This window comes from Diospyros lotus, chromosome 1 (genome assembly GCF_014633365.1).
Source record: "Diospyros lotus cultivar Yz01 chromosome 1, ASM1463336v1, whole genome shotgun sequence".
NCBI classification, from domain to species: domain Eukaryota; kingdom Viridiplantae; phylum Streptophyta; class Magnoliopsida; order Ericales; family Ebenaceae; genus Diospyros; species Diospyros lotus.
The window spans coordinates 34,270,450-34,298,189 of NC_068338.1; the positions used below are offsets into that span (position 1 = coordinate 34,270,450).

General features: G+C 38.2%; 3 protein-coding genes across 6 annotated transcripts; all 3 read right to left on the reverse strand.

Moving 5' to 3' along the window:
* Positions 1–345: 345 nt before the first annotated feature.
* On the reverse strand, positions 346–3,105 carry LOC127798041 (acyl transferase 4). The gene is made up of 2 exons (XM_052331329.1): positions 2,543–3,105; positions 346–1,439 (listed from the first exon to the last, which is right to left on the reverse strand). The coding sequence occupies exons 1-2, from the start codon at positions 2,957–2,959 to the stop codon at positions 558–560; spliced, it is 1,299 nt and encodes a 432-aa protein (XP_052187289.1). The 5' UTR covers positions 2,960–3,105; the 3' UTR covers positions 346–557.
* Positions 3,106–3,846: 741 nt separating this feature from the next.
* Positions 3,847–5,656, reverse strand: LOC127790663 (pectinesterase 4-like). Its single transcript, XM_052320292.1, has 2 exons — positions 4,630–5,656; positions 3,847–4,535 (listed from the first exon to the last, which is right to left on the reverse strand). Exons 1-2 carry the CDS (start codon positions 5,654–5,656, stop codon positions 3,847–3,849), a joined length of 1,716 nt encoding a protein of 571 aa, XP_052176252.1.
* A 4,611-nt stretch (positions 5,657–10,267) lies between these two features.
* Positions 10,268–27,601, reverse strand: LOC127799469 (uncharacterized). Of its 4 annotated transcripts, XM_052333528.1 has the most exons (20): positions 27,363–27,601; positions 26,815–27,119; positions 26,555–26,672; positions 24,569–24,651; positions 23,045–23,253; positions 22,810–22,939; positions 21,969–22,051; positions 20,648–20,860; positions 19,928–20,287; positions 19,333–19,504; positions 17,951–18,139; positions 16,290–16,493; positions 16,123–16,215; positions 15,098–15,306; positions 13,963–14,517; positions 13,780–13,860; positions 13,583–13,668; positions 11,409–12,149; positions 10,969–11,122; positions 10,268–10,862 (listed from the first exon to the last, which is right to left on the reverse strand). In XM_052333528.1, the coding sequence occupies exons 1-20, from the start codon at positions 27,487–27,489 to the stop codon at positions 10,778–10,780; spliced, it is 4,197 nt and encodes a 1,398-aa protein (XP_052189488.1). In that variant the 5' UTR covers positions 27,490–27,601; the 3' UTR covers positions 10,268–10,777. The 4 variants fall into 4 exon arrangements, with proteins under 4 accessions (XP_052189488.1, XP_052189504.1, XP_052189512.1 ...); XM_052333544.1 differs by lacking the exon at positions 27,363–27,601 and having other exon boundaries at positions 26,555–26,662; positions 26,815–26,958; XM_052333552.1 differs by lacking the exon at positions 27,363–27,601 and having other exon boundaries at positions 24,586–24,651; positions 26,555–26,675; positions 26,815–26,958.
* Positions 27,602–27,740: the final 139 nt, after the last annotated feature.

A 27,740-nucleotide genomic window follows, 5' to 3' on the forward strand; every position in this document is an offset into this window, starting at 1 on the left:
TGATTTATATATTAAAATAATTTAATTCAGTTTGAAATATTTAACAAAAAGGGTATTAAACCATCGTTTTTCATTTTAATTTAGTTTGATTTATATTTTAAAACAGTATTTATTTGAAAGTTTACAAACCCTTTATATTTTAACTTTAAGAGTTTTGTATTATTATGCGAACACCTCACCCCAAATGCCAAATCCACTCGGGACGACCCCTACCCTCTCTGCTCCCTCCAATTTGACTGGTGGGGGGGGGGGGGGGGGGGGGGTCCCACACCACATGCACAAAATAATATTCCCCGTACTTGGGTTGTGAGTTGTGACCATTTGGGCCGTTAACGACACCCCACACCCCTCTATGGTTCGTATATAGTCAATTCAATGAATATATTCTAATATTGATAACAAAACAGCCAAAGATATCAAAACAATGCCATAAATCCAGAATGAGATTACAAAAAATAAGAGCACACGTACACGCACACATCTAGAATACGAAAAGCAAACAGCTTTGACGAGCATAAATTTCTTCACATGTCAAGAAGAAAGGGCCAATGCCGTATTTATTGGAGGTGAGTTGCCATTTGACTGAGAAATGTCCGGAGATGGGGCCCGTCGACGCACCACGTCATAAGCCGGACGCCTTTCTTCGGCGACGGCAGCGAAGCCACGATTCCGACGGGTATGATCGGTGACCCTTGGATCGGAACCACGTGGATGGGCGGGCCCCACCCGTAGTCCACCTCGTTAAACCCTAGCCGCCCCCACTCCGATATGAACAGCGTGGTGTAGCCCAGCGGCGGCGCGAAGGGGTCCTCCTCAGCCTCCCCCTTCGCCCATTTGGCAAATTCGACCGGCAGCCTAGCCTTAGCTTCCTGGATCATCTTCACCGCTTCGTGAGCGTTATCTGATTCTGAGAGGGTCTCGCTCGAGGCGGTGACGGACACTGGAAAGAAGCAGTTCCCGTAGAAGCCTTTCGGCAGGGCCGGCTCCACCAACTGGCGGCAGTTTGCAAAGAACACCAGCTTCACTACTTGTGCGTTGCTTATTGCGGCCTGCGTTCGATGCTTCAACAGCGTAGCGGCTATGACCTCGAAGGATGAGCATGTTCGGCCTGTCGACTCGTGGAATTTCCGTTTGAGCTGATTGATATGGTCCAGTGGAATGTCTATGTTGGCCTGCTCGAGCCTGTAAGTGGGCTGCGGAAGGAGAGGCGGCGATGGCAATGGCCGTTTTGGGTGCAATTCGGAGGCAAATGTTTCCCCCTTTTGTTGTTCCAACAGACGAAGAAAGTCTCTGTGCCACACAGGCGAGACATTGGGATGGTCAAAGCCTCTGGCAAGCTCGCCGACGGCACGCAAGAATTGGGCAGCGCCCAGACCGTCACAGAGGCTGTGGCAGAATGAGAGGCCAATAACGAAGCCATCACATGCAAATTGAGTCACCTGAATGAAAAAAGTACAACTAATTAATTAATTAATTAATTATATGTATGGTGCATCCTTCTGAAATTATTCTCTATTTTTATTTTTTTATTCTGTCATGTGTTATATGTATTTCTCACATCACCCTGCATGGGTCAAACTCGGTCCGATAGACCGGCCCAATCACCCAAGGCCAAGAAGGCCCGGACGACCTCGTCAAGAAAGGTCCAGCCTCCACCAAAGATCCGGAACTCGTAAAGCGAGCATATGGCGAGCTCTCGGTAATCCCCCAACGAGCTCGGAGCAATCGACTAACGAGCTCCTGAAATATCCTCTAGATCGCTAGCCCATCCAGGTCGCTGGCCTAAAACCTCCAGCTCGCATGAGTGGCAAAGCTGCTGAGAAGTCAGAGGTAGGGTCCGATCACTTTATCTGTAACAGCCCATGCCCCTCGTAATGAGGATCCCACTCCCGGTCTTGTGAAGGCGATAAGAACTGTTTGTCCCCCATTATACAATCACTGTATTTTTATATATTATCTAAATTGTAAAAGCCCCTCAATATAAATGAGAATCAAAGAGACCATGAGGGGCAAGAAAGACAAAAAAGAATAATCAGATACCGCCACTCTGAGAGAATAATTAGATGGCGGCCGTGGACTAGGCATCGTTCTGGCCGAACCACGTAAAAGATTCTGGTGTACACGCTTGGAATTTTGGGGGGAGGGATTTTCCTTCCTTCTCGGTATTTTTGGATTGACTCACCGTGGCCTAAAGCGAATCACGGTCGGCCGAAATCAAACGTCGACATCCTGGATGACTGATGAGCAAACACTAGGAAAAGTGTCGGCAACCAGATCAACAATGCAAATTATATAATATATATAATTATATATTCAGAAAAAAAAATTGTTTATATACTTGGCGTAAACGCATAATGGAATCTAGAGATCAAATTAATTTATATCTTTATGTAGGGGTTAATTATTACTAAGTTAAGCATATTGAAAGTGATTATATATATGGAACGAAAATTTAATAAAATTATAAATGTAAATGACATTTTGATACATATATAATTAGTGAATTAAATGAAGCCAGTGGACGGGATATATGAAGGCTTACTTGCATTAACACGAGGGGACGTCGAGCTTCATCAGTTTGGGGAGGATGATCCTCAGGAAGCAGCTCATCGTACGGGATAGACAATACATCATCGAAGTAATCGACGGAAGCAAGCTCACAGTTTGCAGATGCTTCTACAAACCAAACGCCTTCGCCGGAGCACGCGATCTGAAGCAGCTGGCCGGCGCCCGAGCTCTCGAGTCTGCCCGCGAGAGGGAAGTAAGAAACCAACGCCTTGGCCAACGCGTCTTTTATGACTTGCGCTGCTCGGGGCCCATATTTGAAGACGTGCAGCGTCCGAGCGTAGCATCGCAGGACCGGCAAGCTGTCGATCACAGACAGACTGAGCACGCCGGATGGTGTAACCCTAGACGGCGCGACGAAGCCTCTGCCTGATCTGATCACACAGAAATTCATCTTCTCCAATATCGCTTGACATGTAGAAGATTACTTGATGCTAATACATATATATATATATACACACAAGGGTGTGGATGCGATCGAGCTCCATCCATTCGCTGATAAAGTTTAAAAATTTAGAAACTGGCTCTGATCTCTTTGCTTACAAGTTTGTACTCTGTTTGGTGGGGCTATATTTGCAAGGCAGATGGTTGCTTCTATTACGAGAAGAATACTATTGATCGTAAGCGTAAAGGCCAAGTCCCAGAGGTTGTTTAGCCGTGTAAAATAGTCACTTTTTTTTTTTTTTTAATGGAAAGTTATGAAAAGGAAAGGTTATTATCATTTTTAAAAATGTTAAGGGTGTTTTTGTCTTTTTGTTGAATTTCCTTTGAGTGGAATTTACCCAAATGAGAAATTTAAAAATATATTTAAATACGTATTTTCTAAATAAAAATAGAGATTTAAAAAATACATTTTTTTTCAAAAGTGAATTAAACTTAATTAAAAAAATTCTGAAATACATATTTTCAGTTTTTTTTTTTATTAATTTAGAGATTTAATTACTAAACACAATTTTTCAAAAATTTATACGTCCCGTCCCAATTTATGAGTTAATTGAAAATCAAATTTTTTTTCAAATTTTTTATAAAAATAAATATTAAAAAAAACATTTTTCACCAATTAAGAGAGAGGGAGAGTAGGGGCAAAGAAGGAAGTTAGTAGTTACAGACAAATCAGCAGGAAAGTTTCATTGAGAGAATTAAATAATTAATTAATGTTACATATGTAATCTCAATCTCTCTCTCTCCCCATCTGTCTATCTGTAGTTATATAGTTTTTTCTTCTCCTCGATCATCGTCTTCTTCATGCATGGTGGTGAACGAGTAATATTGATCCATCGCTCAATATGTAAGTCCCATGGTGACCGGAAGACCGGTACCTTGCACCCATTTCACGGCCTTCTTTCCTCCTTCGAGGAAAACGGATGGAGTGTATTTAAGAGCCTCGTTCTTCTTAATCACTCTGGTCCATTTGGCCCTTCGGTTGGTGTTCGAGCCCGCGCCGCGGTTTCCGTACTCCAGATACTTCGCCGTCTGGTGGTTGTTGGAGCCGCTCCAGATGGTCCACCCCTCCGGATCGATCAAATCGCCGACCTCGCTCTCCATCACTGCCGTCGTCGAGAATTTGTCCCAAGGCCGGCCGAGGTAGCTCTTGATCTTGAACCTGTTGGGGAAGAGCTGAGGCTCTGCCACGATCTTGCAGTTCTGGAGAACCACTCCGGAGATGGCGAAGGCTTCTTTTGTGCCGTCGGCGGTGACGGTGTTGAGCTGGTTCGGTAGGGGCATCCTGACGATGATCTCGCTGTTCTGGATCACGGCGGCGCCTCGGCCGAAGATGAAGTCGATGGTGCCACTCACTACGCAGTTGCGGTAGAATTGACGATTGGTCTGGTAGTATAGAGTGTCTTGGTAGCCCTCGAACCGGCAGTCGAAGTAAGCCGACAAATCGGACTGGCTTCGGAATGCGACGGCCTGATGCCCTTGCGGACCGGCTGTGTTGCGGAACCCTATTCCCTTGGCAATGAATCCCTGTCCAATTGCAGCTGCATCCATGCATATATATATATAATATATTTATATAGTCATTAGATATACATTTAGCTAGCAAATTGAAATGGGTTTAATCGCCATTAATCAGATACGTACCGAAAGTGGCAGTGTTCATGGTTGTTATCTTATTAATGGCGAAGTTCTTGGAACCGGAAATGATGGTCTTGGTGGGTCCATCGCCGTACATGTAGACGTTGGTGGCGTCTTTGGGCAAAATGACGCTCTCCCTGTAGACACCGGCCTTGATGTAGATCACCCATCTGTTCTTGCTCTTCCGCGGGATTGCGTTCACCGCCCCACCGACCGTCTTGTACTGCCCAGACCCGTCTTGAGCCACCACTGCGTTCGGTTTTGCCCGACCCGCCTGGAGAAGCTTCCTGTCGCCGGCCGGGAACCACGAGGGATAATCATCGTGCCCGACCACGCTCAGTTCCATGAGCCTGCGGCCGGTATCGGCGCCCTTCGGCAATTCAATATCGATGTGGAAGGCTTTGAGGATCTCGCCGAGCTGGGAAACAATGGTGAGGGCATTGCTGGTGAGCTGAGTGGCATTTAACAAGCCATGCTCCATCGGATCCTTGTACTGGGGCTCGCCGATCTGGTCGAGGCAGGTTTGCTGGTAGGAAACGACGGCTGACAACCAGTTTCGGAGGTCGAAAAGGCGATCGTTTATGGTGTGCAAGTCGCTGTCGCCGACGAAGGAGAAGGCTGCTTGGAGGTCCTCAATGGCGAATTCCAGCAAGTCCTTGCAGTCCTCCACGGCCATGGCGTCGCGGGGGTCCTTGCCGCCGTCGGTCTTGACGGACTCTGCGGCTTTGATGGACTTCTTGGCCTCTTCGATGGTGGCCTGAATGGCGGCGATGATGTAGTCCTTGGCGGTGGCGCTCTCGTTCTTGCCCACATTTTCGAGGCTGTTCACGCAAGCGTCCTTGTAACTGGTGGTTGAGCAGATGCTGGCGACGGCTTTGGAGGACGTGGAAATGTTAGTACCATGATCGCCGTCGTGGGAGTCGCCGCTGCGGTTGACTAGGCAGACGACGCCGGCGATGACGCAGGCAACGAGGATGATAGATGCTAAAGAAGCTACTGCTTTGCTCACCATTTTTGCCCCTGAATTTTAAATCCCCCGTCTCTCGAGGAGAGGAAGGGAAATTAAAATCGTTTGGGGACAAAAAGAAGAAATAATTTTATTGAAGAGGAAATGGGTGAGCTTGGGAAGGTTGGGATGGAGGGGAGGGGTATTTAAAGGGTGATCGGAGCCCCCCCCCCCAAAATAGGCATTTTCCGGCTGCCTCTGCGAGGGATTCGGTCAGCTTGTTAATTTTCGGTGCATGGCCATGCAGCCTCCATGAACGTACGTCCTCCGCTTTCTTCATTTGTGGCTAAAATCAACACTTCTTCCGATATTGGAGGGAATGGGTTGAACGTGTAAGACTTAATACATATTTTAGTTCTCGTGCTAATAAAAAAAATAATTTTAAAGATATCAATTAATTGCGTTTATTATTTATCTATAGATAAAATAATTTTATACACTTTTATTCCCTAACTTAACTACCGTTAACTGAGACATTAACTTTGCTTCGTCGTGCTGTCACGTCACTCATCAGCACTACCACGGCTTAATACATTTTTTAGTCCCTAGACTAATCAAAAAAATAGTTTTAAAGATATCAACTAAATTGTGCTCATTATTCATCACTGGACAAAATAATTTTATACACTTTTAATCTCTGACTTAACCAACATTAACTAAGATGTTAACTTTATCTCATCACGTTGCCACATCACTCATAATATCCACATCTATTGTCCTTATTTTTATAAAAAAGAAAAATGTCTCCACAGTTGGGCTTCCTGACCACGGCCATGGGGAGGTGGCTGGGACCAGGAACCTAGCGGTCTGCTACTGGCTGCCATGGCCATCGGCTGTTGGGGGTTAGGGAACCCTAGAAGCTTGGTCCCCTGACCCCCAGTCGTTCCCTGACCGTTAGGTTTAGGGTCCCCGACCCCCAGCTATTTCGAGGCGACCATCAATTGCTGAATCGACAACAGGTGCAGAGGCAAGAATGGTCTAAAACGAGAAAAGAGGGAGAATGGGGGAAAATGGCTCCCCAAGGTCGCCGACAGCCATGGCTAGGTGTGTGTAGATGTTTTTTTTTTTTTAATAAAAATATGGATAGCATACGTGGATATTATGAGTGACATGATAGTGGCGTGTCAATAACGTGGCAGTGTAACGAAGCAAAGTTAACATCTCAGTTAACGTCGGTTAAGTCAGGGACTAAAAATGTATAAAATTATTTTGTCCAGAAATGAATAGTGAGTACAATTTAATTGATATTCTTAAAACTATTTTTTTAATTAGTCTAGAGACTAAAAAATCCATTAAGCCGTGGTGATGTGGCAATGCTGAGGAGTGACGTGTCAGTGACGAGGCAAAGTTAACATCGGTTAAGCTAGGGACTAAAAGTGTATAAAATTATTTTGTTCAAAGATGAATACTGAACACAATTTAGTTGATATTCTTAAAGCCATTTTTTTTATTATTCCAGGGACTAAAATATGTATTAAGCCAACAAGTAATAGTTACATACATACTGTTGTATGCCATTCTCGCTTCACTCCTCGTGGGTCGGGCTCAGTCCAATGGGACGGCCCAATCACCCAGAGCCTAGAAAGTCCAGGCGACCTCGTTAAAGGAAGTTCATACACCATCGAAGCCAGAAGCTCGAAAGCAAACACCTTGCGAGCTCTTGGTAAAGCCCCCTAGCGAGCTCTCAACGATCGACTAACGAGCTCCTAATAAAACCCTCAGTTCGCTGGACCGTCCAGGTCGCTGGCCTAAAATCGCCAGCTCGCATAAGTGGTAAAGCTGCTGAGAAGTCAGAGGTAGGACTATTCACTTTATCTGCAATAGCCCATGCCCCTCGTAATGAGGATCTCACTCCTAGTTTTGTGTAGATAATAAGGGTTGTTTATCTCCCATTATGTAATCATTGTATTTCTATATGTTATCTAAATTGTAAATGTCCCCTCAGTATAAATAAGAATCATAAATATCATGAGGGACAGGAAGAATAATCAGACACCGTCATCCTGAGAAAATAATCAAAGTACGGTCGTGGAGTAGGTAGCGTTCTGACCGAACCATGTAAAAATTCTGGTGTTGACTCACATCTAAAACCTTCATATTCTTCTTCTTGACACTTTGGATCTACTCATCACGACTCAAAACGAATCAGGGTCGACTGAAATTGAACGTCAACACATACAAACTTACATACATAAGTCGTGCATGGAGAAAATATATTATAATGGAGGCTTGATACATACGCCCTTTAAGAATTTATAAATATTACGTTTAATTCTTGATATAAAAAATGTTAAGATTTAATATTTTAATTATTTTAAGTATTTTCAAAAGTAAATAAAGTCATTATTTTAAAATACTACATGAGCGATACACATTAATTTAAACTTAATACATAAATATAATATTTAGCCTATCAAAATTAAAAAAAATTGACATTTAATTCTTGATATGAAAAAAGATTAAATTTAATAAAAAAATATTTAAATTTCATAAAAAAACCTACATAATATATAAAAAAATTCAAATTTCATAAAAAGACTTTAAAAATTTATTAAAAAAAAAGGACCTAATAATATTCAAAAAAAATTATAAAAATGATCTAATGAAAATTGTGATAACAAAAATTCAAATAAAAAATAACAAACTTCAATGAATCCATGAATCTTGCTCACAAACTGTCAAATGAGGTTTTAAATAAGTAATGACAAAATAAATGCTATCAAAATTTTTTGAGTATTTTAAAGTTTTTTTGTTATGAATTTTTGTCTTTTATGAAATTTAAGTTTTTTATTATTATTTTTAGGACTTTTATGAAATTATATTTTTTTTAATATTTTTAGACATTTTATGAAATTTAGATCTTTTTTTAATATCAAATTTGGTCTTTTTTCATATCATGAGTGAAATGTTAAATTTTTTAATTGTTGAGAGACCAAATATTATATTTATGTATTATGATTAATTTGATGCATTTTAATGATGTGACATTTACTAAAGAAAATAGACACATTCATACACGCACTAATGTTTCATTAAAATAAATATTTAAAACAATAATTTTAAATCTTGATATTTTATATATCTGTTATGAGTATTTTTTGCATCATTCCTTATGGGTTGGACACGACCAGCAAGTCGGCCCAATCCCTAAAAGCCCAAGGTCAAGCATGTCAGAACAAGATCACACGTCGCTAAGACCCAGACTTAAATTGTGGAACCAAACAAGCTCCCAATGATGCTCCCAGCTCATTGGTCTAATCGAGCGAGCTCTCAGCAATATTTCTAACTCGCATAACAATAAAATCATAGAACAACTGGAGGTCGGGACCCACCTACTTTATCTAAAGCAGACAAGATCCCTTGTAATACGGATCTCACTCCCGATTTTATGGAATCGATAATAATATCTTGTCTCCATAATATTATCACATTATTTTGAATTTTATATAAATTGTAAACACCTCACACTATAAATAGGAGTCAAAAACTATTATAAAGAAAAAAAAAATGATATACTGTGACTGTGCCGAATATCCAGAGAACAGTCGTGGAGTAGGCATTATTCTGGCCGATCCACGTAAAAACTTTCATGTACATTCTACTTTGTTTCTCTTCTTTGCGTTTTGACTTATTTTCTCATTGCGGCCTAGAAATCACGGTCCGCTAATTCTGAATATCGACAATATCAATTATTAAACGTTATATTTTTTAATTATTGAAGGGAACTGTAAAAAAATGAACATACATCAGCTTATACAATGTGCGATATATAATTTATTGTTACTATTGTTGAGTTTGATAATTACTAACCCCTAATTTTGATTATATCTACACACAAAAATAATAAACGGGACAAGTAATTTGATAGGCTAATAGTAGTTATGTTTAAGAAAATGATGATATATATATATATATGTATGTATGTATTTATATATATCCTTAATATTATATACTTTAAAATTGAAAGGAGTAAAAACTAACTTTTTAATACATTAAAAAAAATGTAACTATACCATCAAAAGTGACTTAGGTGGTATAATCTGACCAACACTTCATATTAAATATGAACCGCAGATTTAATTTTTCTCATGCATGAGACAGTTTAATGTGTTTTTTATGTACTAAAAAGAGTCTATAATATTATATAAAACTCACAATAAATACCCTAAATAACAAAAATATTACCTCTTATCAATAAGTTAGAAAACAATATATTGTGTCCTTATTCACACAATTGATCTTTCTTTCAAAAATAAACAAAAATGTGACCAAATATATGCATTTTGTGTTTTGGGCGCATAGTTATGAAATTTTAATAGTTCAAAGTTGACACCGAGGCTAAACTTTAATTCATTTGATAATGATTTTTTTTTTTTAATTTCATTTGATAATGATGTTATGTTTTAAAAATTTAATAATAAAAAATAAAAACTTAACATCATATTTGGTCAAAATATATTTATATATTTTATTAGAAAATTGTATAAGCACGATTGAATACGTTTGAATAAATATTTTTATATTGTATTTCCAGCCACACAAGGTTGGATTGATGAATGAAATGGATGGCATGGTAATGAAAAGAAATAATAAAAGGGTTGTATAAACAAACATCAGTTTTGTTAATTATGATTATTAAAAGCAAAAGCAACAATCTAAAATGGCAGTACGATCAGACACAAAAATTGAACAAAATTATTCTATAGAGAGCCTTTGACTCAAAATGTTCACGGTGACGCGCAGGGCTGGTCTTTAGAAGAGCCTGGAAAACTTTGACTTGAGTTCTTCGCCGCAAAGCTGGGGGACAGCAGCCATGTTAGTTATTGAATCCAGACCAAAATCTCTGGATTTGAGCATGCCTTTCAGTCAGAGGCATTATGATTATTAAAAGCAAAAGCAACAATCTAAAATGGCAGTACGATCAGACACCAAAATTGAACAAAACTATTCTATAGAGAGCCTTTGACTGAAAATGTTCACGGTGACGCGCAGGGCTGGTCTTTAGAAGAGCCTGGAAAACTCTGACTTGAGTTCTTCGCCACAAAGCTGGGGGACAGCAGCCATGTTAGTTATTGAATTCAGACCAAAATGTCTGGATTTGAGCATGACTTTCAGTCAGGGGCATGTTCAGTCTTCGTCTTCCTTGGGAGAAGAGGTCGAGAACTCCACCATCTGCATCCCTCTTCCAGCTACTACAATTTGATAAGAGTCTCTGGAATGAAACAAGAACAACACGAGAGTGAAGAAACAATGAACTACAACGATTAATCCTGATTGTGAAATACCAGCAGCAGGAGGGAACTAGACAAGTTTCTTACTTGTCACAGGCTCTAGCATCCAGTGATTCAGGCTCTGGCACACTAATGATTAGTTGGGTATGCTCGACGAGCTTCCCATGCTCCCCAAGGCGCCAACACCGGATGCGCTGATCAAGACCAGTTGAGAACACCCAGCACCCATCCGTCCAAATTCCTTCACAACATGGAAAACCAGTTTTAGTTCGTCATCAGGCTCATGCTTCTATTAAGTAATTTCTCAAAATAAGAAATTGCTCAAGAGTACAAAAAGGTTCACGTCTGTCCTTGAATCGCGGCCAGTAAATAAAGATGATAGACTAAGAGACATCTAACCGGATATGTTATGAACACGAATGCCTAAAGGGCATCTAACAAGTCAACAATAAATGAAAACCACCTTGGTGTTATTAAGATTCCGAAAAAATACATGTTACTGCACATTTAGGCATTTGATACGGTACCTTTTACGGCAGAGCTGTGAGCTGAGGTGACTGTTTCATGGCATAAAACTCTCATAATGTAATTTTGGTTGTGGCCACAGTTAACCAAGCTGATAGTATTTTCACATTTCCTGACACCGTTCCCGATTTCCCGGTCCTTGTTATTGGGATAGGAGCTTAATGGTAGTATTTGCAAATCAAACAGTAAACAGTCAATTGCTTGATCATCACCTCCACTTACAACATGGTACAGATGGCCAAAATTGGAATCTATAGTATTATGGACATTTGAAACGTGAAGACAATTGACCCCAGATTGATGAACATTACTCAGAACTTGTAACGGCGATATCATGCATGATTCCAGTGAGGAATCATTTGTTTTCCCTTGTGCAAGAGGAGCAATATAACTACAGTGATCATTAGTTGCCGCACATGTATCAGGACGGATAAACTTTGATGGGGTTCCACATTCAAAAGTTTTTAGCATACTCCGGTCACTTTTATCAACTGTTCTACCCGTGCTCAAATTATCACATGGGCTTTTAGAAGCAAAGCTGCCGCCTAATGCTTTCCACCACCGTCCACCTTGGCTTCCCCTTCCAGTGCGTGGCCTTCTCTGACAATCTATTGATTTTTCTATTTGAAAATCTGAAACTGACTGGATAAAATTGTCGACTCTTTCAGTCAGATCCCAAAAGGCAATACTCCCATCAGTATATCCACTAATTACAAGATACAAGCTTCCAGTGTGAACATTGTCTGCAAATCAAGTTCTAAAATAATCGTTAACCTTTACAGGCAAGAGTATCAACATACCTAAATTTAAGATTCTTTCAACTAGTATATGAACCCATTCTTTTAAGGATTGAAAGCAAATCAAAAGAAGGCCCAAAGGAAGCGCAGCATTCATAGTTGTGGGTTGGTTGATTTTGAAAGCTTGAAGCCTAAACAGTGAAAATGTATTTTTACCGTAAAAATTAAAGAATATAACTGAGTGCAGGAATATAAGATACAGACAGCTGGACAACTTGATGCTCTTGGAGTTCAAAAGAGTAGCCATCCTTTAAAACAAAAATAATAATAAAATAAACATTGACAGAGGTAGAAAACAATGCAAATAAGTACTGATAACTGTTGTAGACATTGAATAGAATTTGAACTGTCATATTCTGTTTTAGTAAAGCAAACTACTTCTAAAAAACAAAAGCCAAGCTTGAAAGTGTACCATTGAATTAGAATTCTAAACTTGCATCCTGTCAACCACTGCAGGAGTTGTTTTTACAGGCACAGTTGTGTTTGTCAAGCATTGGTCTATTCCAAACGTCAATGACATTCAGAAGAAATTTATGACTTGATGTTTCTACAATAATTAACTCCGTTGTGAATTGAGTAATTTCCTCAACAATTCTAATGTTGAAGGTGTTCCTTATTTACAGTCAATAAACAGACTCAGGTAGGGACGGCAACAGGTCTCTCTCCAACCCCAAATATGACCTTGGATGAGAACGAACAAGAGAAAACATTTCTCACCAGAGGACATATATATGGTCCTTTGACCCGCCTCGACTTGCATATATTTGTGAAAAAAAAAAACGTTTTTATTCTATATACATATAATCTTGTTTTTTGTCTAGATATAAGATTTTTGTCTGAAAATAATTTATCTTTTCAATGTTTAGATCTCCTTATTGTCAAATTTGGCCATATGATGTTTTATCAATTATGTTTTATTTTCTTAGATTTTCATTTTGAATATTCAAATTACTTTATCTGTCAATTTATTTTATTGCATCATTTCATTTTTTAAAAAATTTAGTAGTAATTTGAAATGTCGACATTAATATGGTAGAAAAAACATAGTTGAGAATACAAATAATTTTTAGGAATAAATTATTTTTAAACTTTTATATAAATTGATTGGGTAGCAAGTATGTAATGGCTATTGGTTACTTGGAGACTTAAGAAAATTACTCAACAAGGAGGAGCACATTAATGGATAGGAAAAATAGGAAGCATGGACAGGGATGAAGGAAGGGGTACTTGGTCCAAACCCAATCATACTCATTCTTATTCAGCCAACCTACGTTTAGTGATTAAGGCTTGTGATTATTGTTGTTCTTGATCATGATGTTTCCACATACTTACTCAAATCTTTAATCAAATTATCAAAAGAACCCAAAAGGTAGACTAACCTTCAGATGGCAAACCCATAGGAACAATGACATGCTGGAGTGTCAGAACAGGTGATGACAGGGAAACCAATGATGCAATATCAAACCTGCAACCAGGCAACAATAGAAATAACAAAGAATAAAGGATAATGCCATAAAGGTTAAAAGATGAAGGCAAACCTTCACAGAAAGCAAATAAAGATCAGCTTTATGCATACCACAGCCTATAGGGTAACAAGAGAGCTCGTAATGTGAGTGTGGCATCTGAAGATGCGACAACAACAAAGCAGACAGTTGACCTGAAAGAGTGACAACAAAGAGACAGCGTCATCAAAGTCAGTTGGACACTTGGACTATTAATATCCTAAGCACAAAAGGCTATTATTGTAATCTTGGTCCACCTGGAGTAAGCAGATTTAACAAGAAAAGCTGTAACAGCCAGGTATCTCCAATCATTTTCATAGTTTTGTGATTCCCTCATCCTGTCATCTGGAATAGGCGCCAAGTGAGATGCCCTGGAACCAAAAACATTCTCAGCTGCTCCTACATCTTTCTCAGAGTTCCCTCTGGTATCACAGGTGCTGCAGGACTTAGTTGGCATGTCAGAGGAAAGCCACTGGAATGACATTGTTGACAACATCCCCGATGAATGCTTCAAACCAGTTCCGGCTCCAGAATCTAGGCTGATTACTGCAGCTTCTTCCTTGAATTTTGTCGTTCCATTCTTTTGTTTCCAACAAGTAAGGACTCGCTTTGCACCAACAGAAATTAATAAGCTAGGATTCTCTCTATCATCAAAAGGAAAAGTTTGTGCATTTATCCCATCAGGCATGGCAGTCACATCTGTTGCAATTCTATGTACTTTTGACACAAAACATATAGACCTCACTGCTGATCCTCCAATATGTTCCCCAAGAAGTTTCGATGCAGACCATTTCTCAATGCTTGAATCGTACCTGCAGTATTGGTTATTTTATTAGCCACACATTGCAGCTGAGATATATCAAATAAACAATACTAACAAAGAAAAACAATATAAAAATATACAACAATACAGTTATTTTCTTCTGGCATACAAATTTTGTAGTTATGCAGAACACTCAAGAATTACAAATACTGAAAAGATGGGAGGAAGAATTAAATCAATAACCCCAGAATTCCCAATTATTTTATAACAAGGTGTTTATTCTCCACCTCACCACCTCTTCTAATCCCTAGTTGAGTTGCTAGGATAATGTACATGGACATTTGCCAAACATACAGGTCACCAACGACCAATATGGATATCCTTTGAACCCATTGCTAACATATTTGGTCCTTTGGGCTTATCACTTAGTTCACAATCATGTGTCCACACTCATCAAGCATATATCAATATGTAAATAAATATGCAGTGTAGACATCCCATCAGACAGAGGTTTGTAGTCACCATTGTAGTCAAAGCCAAACAAAACTTGATAATGCAATAAAAAATACAAGTAAAAAAAATCTATCACCTAACATCCAGTTCTTAGTCAAATTTTACACATTACCTACCTAGTCAGCCTCACAGTTCCATCTTCACACCCAGTCGCAACCCAACAGGATTTAGAAAAGAGAACTTGCTTTGAACTAGACAGTGAATCTTCAGAAACAAAGCATATGGAATGCGTCTCTCTCCCATGGAATTGCAAATGCAGATTGCGAGGATATATCTTCCTCTCAGTGTCCAGTATCCAGTACCTATGAATATGAATGACTTCATCCTATAAAGAAACAAAGCAATTAACAATGAAAAAATAAAACTAAACTAGAAGATGAAGGTTAGTAGAAATTTCTCTTTCCATTTGATGGATGTAAGTCATAAATCTTTTAAAAATCACAGCAACATGAGAACTTTTAGAAAGCCTTCTTTAACAAGTATGTAGCATATTTAAAATGTAGCTAGCCTCTTTAAAGCTCTTTACTACATTGTACTAACTACTAAGTAAAAAGTTTATTCAATAATAACAAGTAAACAGGTAAATAAGTCCAACAAAAATAGGCAAATAGAAAAATAAACATACAAGCATGCATGTACGATAACAGCACATTTGGGGGGGAGGTATTAATCTGACAAGCACTTAATTAACATAAAATATTGTCTTATAAAACCATTAAACAGTGGTCAAGTTGACAGGATAAAAAACAAGTTGAGAAAATATGCCCGATTGATACATTGTATGGCAACTCAGGAAACAACTGAAATTGGAAGTATGAATTAGTGATTAGAGAATATAATCTCAAGATCATATCAAACCGTCCTAATACACCAAAATCCTTCACCCTGGTCAAGAACTCAACAAAAAGGGAGCAGTTTCAGTCAAGGATCAAGATTATTCATATTGTAAGCTAATATTATAATCCTTGCCTCAGAGCATCAAGATTATTGATAATCATCAGCAAGTAAAACTATTAGTAACAGTCCCACCATCTGCACATGCATGATTTGTAACAAGGTGGACTAAACATAGATGGGGTACTTATCATTTACTTTCCAAATTATCTCTAAGGGAAAAAATAAAGCAGGAAAAAGAACAAACCTTGACAAATGCAAAGCAGTTCTGTGTTTCAGGCACATCCCCAAGATAATAGGAGTAGGGCCTACGCCATCCACCACAGGGAACTTGAACAATCTGCTTGGATATGAAAATTAAGGAATGCGACATAAATAAGTTGGAAGGAATAGAGAGACAGAGCTGGGGGTTACCTTTGCTTCGGTCATTAAGTTCCATATCAGGAAGTTAGTTGATGAAAAGCCTATTGCATAACTGCTACTTGAATCATCAGAGAAGGTACTATCAAAGAGACATTGAACCAGACTCAATTCTTTCACTTGTTTCATCCCTAAAAATTCCAAGCTTTGCCGATCTCTATCATATTCCATGTAGCATATGCACCCATCTCCTCCAGTCTGGAGAACAATGAAATTGAAAACAAATTCATACATGAACGCACAATAATATCCTACTGTTTTAATTGAATATCTATAAGAGGAAGTAATAGGACTTCTTTCATAAAATTAATTTTCATTTTGGTAGGTGATAGGAACGCTGTACACCACGTGTTCTAGAATAGGATGCAACAGCATAAACTTGTAGATTTTATAATCGAATTCAAGATACTTTTATATCTATTATCATTTTAACAAATAGACTTCAAATTAATTATACAAGAACATATTTCTTGGAACATGACAGTTATTTATTTAATCAGTTTTCAAGCCAAAACTCTAATATCCAAATTTATTTATTTATTGACCATATAAGTTTCTTTCCTCTTAAAAGAACATTTTAGAGAATTAGGAAAAATATATTCTGATCACTAGGACTGCTAAATTCACTATTATGTTCCCAAACTTGCACACTGAACATTTTTCTAGGAGCATAGCTCTAGGCCCAAAATGTTTAGTGAGAGATTGATGTAAATATTCTGAATTTTGTCCATCTCTGTCATATCCAAATAGCATATGCCCCCCCCCCCCCCCCCCCCCTCTCAAAACAACCAAAAAAAGCAAACTAAGAACAAAAAAGCTGACACACAAACTCTGTTACAATTAGAAGCACTAGGATCACTCAAATCACAACCACACACACGAACCAATCTCAATGACAGAAATATAAATCAGTAATGGAAATAGGGTAAGAGACATGCAAACCAAACAAGAGATAGAGCGATTTATCCTGGTTCAGATTGCAATTGCAATCCTACATCTGGCCTTTAGTTCCCGAGAGCAATCCACTAGAAATCCTTTAGGAATCAGTACAATAAACCCTCTCACACAAGTACAACACAATCAAGATTACAAAGCACTATCTTTCTAGACTTTCCTCTCAATTTTACAGTACTCGTATACAGATAAAATGAATGATACCGCGACTGCCCACATATGTCTCTATTTATAGACAACTTAGGGCAGAAATTACAAGGCTTTACACTAGACTACACAAAGTCTAATACACCCCTCATACATACAACTTAAGTTAGTCTCTCCCTAACTTAGTTTATTTAAGCCGCTTGAATCACTCTTGTATTCTCCCGATTCCTCCTAAGTCTTCTAGAATGTACTCAATGCAAAAACACAACAAACTCCAAACGGTATCACCACCATCTAGTATATGTGAAATATTTTTGGATTATAATGAAACAATGCCTTTATCTGTTACTTCTGGAAGATGATGGGTTAGGCAAAATGTTATTTCTCAATGTTCTAACTTGTAAGCAATTTTTTTTTTTTTTTTTTGCTGAGGAACTTTTAAGCAATTAATTATAGCAACTTTGTTTTCCATGGCTCCTTGACATGACAATAAGGAAAAAAGCACAAAAAATAAGTTGCATCTTTTTTCACAAACTTGTTCAACTGGGCCATACCGAGTGTATGTCAACTTGATTGGAACTGAAATTAGTTACTGCAATGCTGCATACACTTGATATTCCATGTGCTCCTTTGAAATAATTTAAGGTAGATATTTTCACTTCTGATGCAACAGATGTATTCAACAGGTCCTTTGCCAAAGGGAATAACACCAAATTACCACGGAGATCTCCACAGACCAGCACCTGAAAAAAGTTAACTACAAAATACAATAAGGAATAGATAGATATAACATCAACATTTAAAATCCATCTTCAAGCTTGATGCATGAAAATGTCACATCAACATTCAAAATCCATCTTCAAGCTTGATGCATGAAAATGTCGCCCATGTATCACTAAAACAAATTTCTCCATGTCTAATTCTCTGGATTCTTTACTGTTCAATCTGTAATCACATCACAGTTGCAATTTTGACTAACGGACCCTCTTACTCAGAATCTCAGGAAACAACATTTATCCTCCTCTTTATTTGATGCAGGAGTAGACATCATATCAAGTCCTGTAGCAATACAGTTCAGGAAACAGTAACTGCTTTTTTTAAGGGGCTTTTGTCTTTTTTGTGTTCTTTATTATGATATTATGCACAGTTGAGAGTAGATTGCTTGGTGGGTAGAATTTGAAGTTCTTAGGGGTTCTCATATATGAAATTGATGCAAGAAGTTGTAATCACTTATTTATTTTTTCACTTTGCGGTAAATATTTTGCTAATTAGAGTTCTCTCTCTCTGGTTTCTATGCACCAAGCTTTTGGCTGTGTATTGATCCTTTTCGCTCTCTTATCTTACAACATCAATTCCAACAAACAGATTTATTTCCCTTAATATGGTGACCATCTTGAATCATTGCTCTTAAAAACCTGTCAGCAAACTTGCACCAAAATTAGGAAAAGAAAAAAAAAAGGAAAAAGTGGAAAAAGCACATAGAAATACAGCAGAATTAAAACCATTGAAAAAACTGTAGAGTATCTCTCACCATGTTGAGGCATTTATGTTTTACTGATTATCATAATATCAATTTCATTGGCAATGGAATTTTGACATCCCAGTGTATCATACTGCTTATTATTTTATTACAGTAGTTCCACTTTCTAAGGTCATTTCATTCTTGGATAAGAAATCCAGACATGGGGAAAACAAGATATCATATATGGACGGACAAATTTAAAATAAATTAAAATGATGTGCAAAAAAAAAAGTTGAATGAGACTGGCTAGTAAAAAAAACATTTGATTAGGTTACTTTAGTGGTTGCATGTGATGTGACTGTAGTCTGAACTTTGCATAACATGTCCATTGACAATTTAACAGGAAACAACTTAAAGACCACAAAGCAAGCAATTTCAGTCAAAACAAAGTTTGTAGAAGGGAGAAACAAATACCTCCTCTTCAAAAGATGCATCCAAACACATTATTCGTATTCCAAAGCACGATTTAAACTCAGCTATTAGCAACACATCACACCTTTGCCTTGAACTGTGTGAAACAGATTGCAATGAATCTCTTAACCTCCATAACCTCAGCATTCCTCTAGGATCAGAGGTAAAGATGAATCTGCATGATAAAAAATCTGAAATAAATGAGTTTTCACACCTTTTACAGCTTAACAATGGAGTAAGAGCAGTTAGGTAGTCATAAACTAACATTAACCAAGCACTCGTAATACAGTAAGAGATGAAATTCATATTAGAGAATCATCTTGATTCCATCTATATCTCATTGGCAATGAAGACCAGTCTAACAATCATAACAGTTCATAATAATTTCTTGGGCCTTGGTGTCGAGAGTACACATGCAGACACACGCAACAAGCTTTTAGCATAAAAAGCACACACAAATTGTGAATAAGTGATGTCTCGATCTTTTCATGATTAGACCTAAAATATTCTCAGCAGTCAAATGGAGATGCTTTATTAAGTAAACCCTGGAAGCAACATACACATGCTTATTGCTTAAAAGCAAGGAATCGCAATGTACCTACTACTAAGTGACTTGCACCAATAGGTACCCAAGAGTTGTCTCTCTGGTCCAGCTGACCAGGTAAAAGTGAAGCTGACTTTAGGAGTATGAGCATCATTGATAATGCTGACAACAGTCATGTGCCCTTTACCATCTCCAACAGCAACCCAATCTTCAGTTGTGCTAGGATAGTCAGATGAACTTGTTGATAACAGGTCCATACAAACAATTGGTACTGCTTCATTGACCTGGACAAGTTTGGTCCATTTTACATTTCCCGTGTCAAATAGTTTAGTATGGTACAGGTAACCATTGTTTGTGGCAACATAAAGGGTGTCTTCACGTGCAAAATGCAAGCACCTTACATATTCACTTTTGCTGCACAATGTTCAAAGGGGTCAGAATACCATTAAATGAAGACCTCACTGAGATGATAGGAAAAGGGGAAGAAGATGAACTAAAATCCAAATGTATCCAAGTCATTACTAGTTTTGATTTTATACAGGATGTTACTCAACAATTTGTCCAAATTAACATTCATGGACAACTTGATGTTGTCATCATCTTCTTGATGATCACAATCAGAGAAACATTAACAAGATATAGGCTCATCTGTGTACATTGTGTAAGTCCACTAGTATGTTACCAACAAATGCCACCACCAGCACTTAAGTAGAGAGAATTGTTCTTGCTTTTTCTCTTGTAGCTAAGAGCACACTAATGCTGTAAAAGGTTCACCTGTCCATTGGTCCTATATACTCTGATGGACGTGGGATATGAACAGTGAGAAACTTCGTTTTTCCAGGGAGCTCTTTTATGTCCTCAACACAACTCTCTGGGTTTTTGAGAGGAGAAGTGTGCAGCTTCTGTGCTTTTACTGCAGAGTCAAACCCTGCAGTAATAAGAAGTGAAGAGTTTGGAACATACGTGCATCGCCATATTCCCCGCCCACTGCACGGTTAAAAAACACAGATTAGGAAAAAAATGCTAAATAACATAGGAAATATCAAATTACAGATAAATATTAAGTTGCTTAATATTCAATGGATGAGCTAGCTGAAGCACAATTCCCATAGTTGGAACTCACAGTTATGTTATAGTAATGCACACAAAACCAATTGATTGAACAAGTAACAAAAAACTCCAAAACTACCAATTGATAAATCAAGTGACTTGAAACAGGATGCCTTGCAATGAAAATACCATGTAGTACAAGAAAGTCATGCAAGTGGGACAAAAGATCATGCAAATGATGCTGAAATAGATGCTGAAATAGATGGCAAATTAGATAGGGAAAGATGCATAGATGCTAAGAATAAACAACAGTAGCAAATCAAGCCTTAATCACACTAGGTGGGTCAGCTACATGAAAGGCTACCTAATGCAACTCTCTTTATCTGGGACTTGGGACTGGCTTTGATAATAAGTAATATCTTTAACACAAAGTGTTAAAGGAACTCAACCACAGATAGCAAGAGTAACTTCCTTTCTTTACTTTTTTTTCTTTTTTTAACTTGTTTTTTGTGTGGTAATCTAATAAATAAGAGAATATTTCCGTAAGCCACACAGTTTTGCTGAAAGCATTGGCAGGACAAATTGATCTCACCAACCAAACAATTAAATAATTTGGATGAGATGATGAATCGGGCATACTTGTATTATGGCATGTAAATTGTTAGTTATCTGAACTGTTTCAACATCATCTCATATCAAGCATCCATTCCATTTACAGCTTTAGGCCCTGCTTCTTACAACTCAAATTTAAAAAAGTAAAATAAATAAATAAAATAAACTGATACGCAGGGAATTAAAAGAGTCTTAACTACAAGTGGAAATTTGGACAATCAAGTCAATCAGCAAGTCACGAGAATGCCAAAACCACGGACACCTCATTTGGTACACATGCACAGCTGTGGCTTTCGCATTATGCGGCTAATGATATATGATATTAGCAAGTCTAGTTACAAAATGGTATAATATAAAGAATTTAAGGCCTCGTATTTGAAGTTGTAGAGCGTCAGATCCAAAACAGTATGCATGACAAATGTTTACAACTTACATATGCTCCCTTATTATCTTAAGCTGGTTACCATCCAGTCCCCATATGCGACATGTACAATCCTCGCCAGCAGTGACTATTACCTGAGCGAAGCCCCACAAATAAGTTAGTTCATAAACTACTTCAATCTCTGCATTAAAAGTATCAAGAGTTAAAGACACCAACTTTGTGTCTTGAAAAACACAGCGAGAGAGAGAGAGAGAGAGAGAGGCTTTAACTTTGGAAGGACAGAAATGATGGCCAATTTCATGAAACCATTTACTAGTCAAAATGTAAATACTTAATAAATCAATATCAGCTCATGAAGGAGGGGCCAATTTCCTTTATACATCTGGTTTAGAAAAAACATGACCATTGTTGAATGTATAAAAACTCCATAATTGGTGAAACTATTACAAGAAGTATAGCAGAGGCCAAAGTTGAACAACTCACAACATTGGTTGTCTTTCACACGCAAATGCTGCTAAGTGAAAGTGTCTGGCAGAATGTTCAGCTAAAATTACATAGGAACCATATGGAGAAATTCGTTATTTTTCTTCCAGTTGCACCAATGCTACTTTCAGTTTGACCATTAGCTCAGTACGCTGGTATTTACAGAATTTGTGGTAGAAACCAGAAATAGATTTAGCATAATAATCACACTATTCCAAACGACCCAACAAGAAATTTATCTGAGGAAACACAAAAAACAACACTTTGTCCGTTGTATGCATAAATAGCATCCTTTCAGAAGAAGGGAGCAAGTATCTCAGAAATAGACTGCTTTATGGTCTGTATTCCAAAACCCTATTTATGAGGAAGGTAGTTTTGAAGCTGTAGATTAAGAGTTTCCAGAGCTCACAGAATCAAATATACAGCAGTCCCAAACCCGAGCAGTGTGTCCAAATAGTACAGGGCCAATTGAGTGAGAGACAAGTATCTCCACTGTATCTGGTTCTTTCCTTTCAGCATGAATTTCCCAGAGACGAGCACTGTACTACCAAAAATGCTAATGTTATCATGAGCCTCGTCACTAAAGTCTAAGAGACCATGGAACAAGAAGTTTAGTAGTACCAGTCAAGATATGTCTTACACACCTACGATCATCAGAGACAGATACCAGTTTGGATCCATCATGGGACCAAGCAATGCGAAATATGGAACCCTCGTGTCCAGCAAGTCGACACATAGAAACAGTTTCATATTGTTGACCACGAAGATGGAGATCTTTGCCCAATGAACTGATCAGTTTAACAGGGTTTTCCAAGGAAACGCAGTTGTGAGGAAGCACTTTCCACACAATAATCTGCAATACCAACAAGTTATCTTTGTTCATTTGAAGATACAACTAGAAGAAAATTTTCAACTTTAGAACAGAAATACATGACATGATATCAGAATATTAATTTGCAGAATTATTTGTACACAAATTTATATTGCTTAGAATTTTGTTTGAAGCACATGTCATGTTAATAACAGCTGCATGTTGGAGTCAGGCCACATTCAGAATGGTAGATAGTTGAAAGTTGAAACAGATGACCAAAAAAATTAAAAAACAGAAGAAGCTATTTGTCAACAAGGTAAAATCTAGCCTGCCCTCTAAATCACAATTTAATTGACAATAAGGTAAACCAAGATGAGAACAATCTTGAACAAATACATTGACCAAACAGTCAACAATCACTTTCTGAACCCTAGCAGTATTCATCTTTACAAGTATGGAAAATCTCATTTTTATATAGCAGTGGGTTGCATTTGTATGGAGTTGGGAACTCAGTAACACCATTCAGAAAATCCAAACATGAAATAGTGGGTACATAGCAAGTGAGATTCAAGGTAAGAGAAATGAGTGGTAAGTACTGCTGGAGCCATTTAAGCACATATTACATAGCAACTGAACAAGACTTAAAAAAGGGGGCTCTCTTTCAAAAACAGAAAACCCTGTCTTTATTTTAAAAAAAAAGCAATGCAGAATCAGACCAATCAATGTCTAATACTAAGATTTGTTTTATTTTGGCATTAAGAAAAGCATGGAGAACATGAATCTCATCTAAATCACCCATAGCATTGTTCCTACTACCTACCATCTCAAATATCTTGTTTTGTTACATCCATAATAGCTAAGATTTTGCTCCTTTGGTTAATAGAAGTTGTAATGGATGTGGTTAGGCAATTGTTAAATAAGTCTCTATCTGAACTGGATAATTTAAGTATTTGTCATGATAGGGACAGTTCAAGCAAGATTTGCTCTATCCATGTGACTTATGTCTCCATATTTCCTGAATTATGAAGGAATTATTCCATTATTGCTCGCTAATGGAATCAATTGGGCAGAGAAAAAAAGGGATACAAGTGCAGCATCAATAACCTGTGCCATGGCTACCCTTCTATTAATTTATAGTGATAAAAAAATAAAATATTGGCAGATCAATCTTGAGATTATAGAAATGATTTTTTTAAATAGAAAAATAAATAAACAGACCAAAATAAATAACAATTTCTAATCAGATCAATAAGCTTGAGACTAAAGGTAAAGTCCACAATAATCAAATCTATCTAAAATAGTGATGGCATGTAGTAATTTTGGAGAAAAACATTGCCATAAAGTTCAATACAAGTACCTCATTGTAGATCGTACCAGATGCAATACGAAGAGCTTCAAGTTCATCACCCCAAATACGCATGGAGTATAAAAGACACTTATCTGTAAGTGAATAAATAAACAAAGTCAAAAGAATGAAAACTTCGTACTTGTCCCTTTGTGCTTGATAGTTGATAATTTGATATATTCAGTAGACTTATTACGCCTCATGTACTTGTAAATGTAATACTCTAGCCAAAACTAAAATACCAATATCAATTTGGAGGTGTTTAGATATGTCTTATGGCAGGTCTCCCTATGATGGCAAGGTCTTGGGAATACCAATAACTGTGGTAGTGAGGCTGCTAGAGTACTGGAGCACACAAGAGGATAAAGAGAGAAATGGAGCAAGGTGAGGGGAATGGTGAAAATTGGAAGAGAACTGAAGCAACCAAAAGAGAGTAAAGAGAGAAGAGGATGACCCAGGTTTTAAGGTCAAATATGCTAAAGGTCTAGGGTCTCTATAACTGGATCAAAAGGCTTGATTAGGTTTCTTGGGTCAAAATTGGTTTTTCATGCATATTTTGTGAACATCCTGTGATGTCTACTTCAAAAGATATACAGATAAATACAGCATCAATAGTATGATCGATGATAGAGGGATCAAGTTCTGTTGCTCTATGAGGTAATGACAGTCACTGAAACCAGTGAAAGCTGGAGTGCTAAAGGAGGGGTGGGAGAGCACTGAGGTAACTGAGAGAGAGGAGCAGAATGTATTATGTATGCTCTAACGGGATCTTCTTGCTTGTAAGGAAGATGACTTCTCTTTATATCAGTAAAAAGACTGTGGGGTCAACACCTGAGCTTGGGTGAAGACAATTATTGCAAAGATGTGAAAGGATCTAATTACTTAAAAAGAGTGTCCCAATTGCACAAGGCTCCCCACTTTGTAAGGCTCGGGGGAGACGTATTTCTATGCAACCTTCTCCTTGCGAGGATCTAGCTGGGATAGGATCTAATTATTTAAGTATATAAAAGAGAAGTATATTATTTTGTGCCTCAGTAGGTATAACCTTTTCTGACAAATCTAAGCCAGTAATATTTGGTCCTTCCCATGTGGAAGCAGCGGCATTTACGACTCTGCTTGTTGCTGGATTTTAGGAAACATATATTATCTCTTTTAGTGTCTCTCTCCATGCTAGCTAAGGCAGGGGGTCCCTTCTTGCTACAAAATCCCTATAAGTCCCAGTGAAATTGTCAAAAGTAGAATGACCTCTCAATTTTTCCTTGGACCTAGCATACTCAAGGTAAATAACCTAGGTGCATTGCTCAGAAGGTAGTTCTACTGAGGGAAAGGTATGTTGAGGAGACATTGTTCATAGGAGATACTGTCACAACCCAAATTCAGGCCACAACCAGCACTACCCTCCAATAGAACCATAGCCCCACTAGAGGGTAGTAAGCCTTAACATCATTCAAATACAACATTGTCAATGTTTATTTATTCCAATATGCTTGCCAACATTGTTCATAGGAGATACCACATCAAAGAGATATTCCTAGGCAACGCGTCAAAGACACTTACTTCAAACAGGTAAGAAAATAGATCCTAGCACAGATGAAGGAACTATGTAGTACACACGTATCCTTTAGCCAAGATGATCCCTTTTGTGGAAAGGCTGGAGGGAGGTAAGAGTGTCTTTGCAAATCGCTGGTTAAGATGATGTGTGAAACTTAGATGAATAGTGGAGAGACTTGATTCTCTGTCAACACAATTTGAGTATTGCATGGAAATCCTTAGGCTCAATAGCAGCAGAACATGTGATTCCATTTAAGCAAAGAAAAGTCTCTTCTTTTTTTTTTTCAGAATTGAATCCAGAGGGCAATGAAGATTAGCCACTTGGGAAAATAGTTCAAGGGTGTCCCCAGTGCACAGGCTCCCTGCTTTGTGGGGGTCACGTGAGGGTTGGCTTGATTTGCCAACATAAGGAGTGAATCCAGGATTAATAATCTAGGGAAAACTAACCTGGGCATCTGACTTCAAAAATTACTCTTTGTCTCAGGTAATCCCAGATGTAGACGGAGTTGTCACTGCACCCTATAGCAAGACAATTACTTCCTTCGAGCAGAGAACCTGCATAGTCCTACTACCAATTCAAACACAAAATAAAAAAGAGTAAAAACTATAAGAGTTGGGAGTAGAAAAAAGTCAGAACTAGTTTTATTTTAGCAGCAAAGATTATATACGTTTAGGATTTCAGTAACAGGAAAGTTTGAACTAGTTACCTTCAAGAAGCAAGCATCTAAAACCCAATGACTAAATTTCGGTAACGACTGGAATAAGCTGAAACGAGTTACTGCAGGTGGCTGATCTCCGGCCAGCAACTCCGTGTCAGTGCACAAAGTAAACATTTTCAGCTTTCTTTCCCCAAACACAGCAATCTTGAACTCAAGCTGAGACGACGAGGATTCGCCTTTGCCACTAAAAGATCTACAAGCAATTCCATGCACTCGAATGCCTTGGAACACGTGAAACGATTCAACCAATTCTCCCGTTCCCGAATCATAGAGTAGAAGCTCCGAACCCGTCCCTGCGCACTCAAAGAAGGCATTCAGCATATTGCAAAACCAGACAAGGATGAAGATCACGAGTTGCACTGAGATTTTTACTGTCCAGTGAAAAGCTGAACCAAACCGTAGTTGAATTGAAAAACGTATGAAAGTGCGTATTCTGTGAGGAACTAAGCAAGAAGAAGCTCGAGTGAAAGCCCGGAAAACAGAAAGACCTAACGAAAGGAGAAGAAAGAGGCGAAGGAAAGAGAAAGGAGTACTACCGGCGAGTAGGTAAGGAGGATAAGAGAGATGAGGAGGAAAGTCGGCGACACATAGGGCGGAGATTTCGCCGAGGTACGCCCCGCTGCGGAGGCGGCAATCGCTCTTTCCGTCGGGCGACATGTCCATCCGCCGCCGCCGCCGCCGCCGCCGATATGCCCGCCTTTTTGTTTCGCTCTTCCTTCCTTTACAAACGTTCGCTGGTTTTAATGGGTTGCAGCCCGCATTCCACTACTTCTTCGTATGCAATGCATATATACAATTGAACTTGTGATTAGTGTTCGGTATTTTTCTTGTTTGTAGGAAGCTATAAAATTGTAAATGTGTTTTTCTATTGACTTACCATACATTGGAATCGATACTATGGTTTATAAAATTTT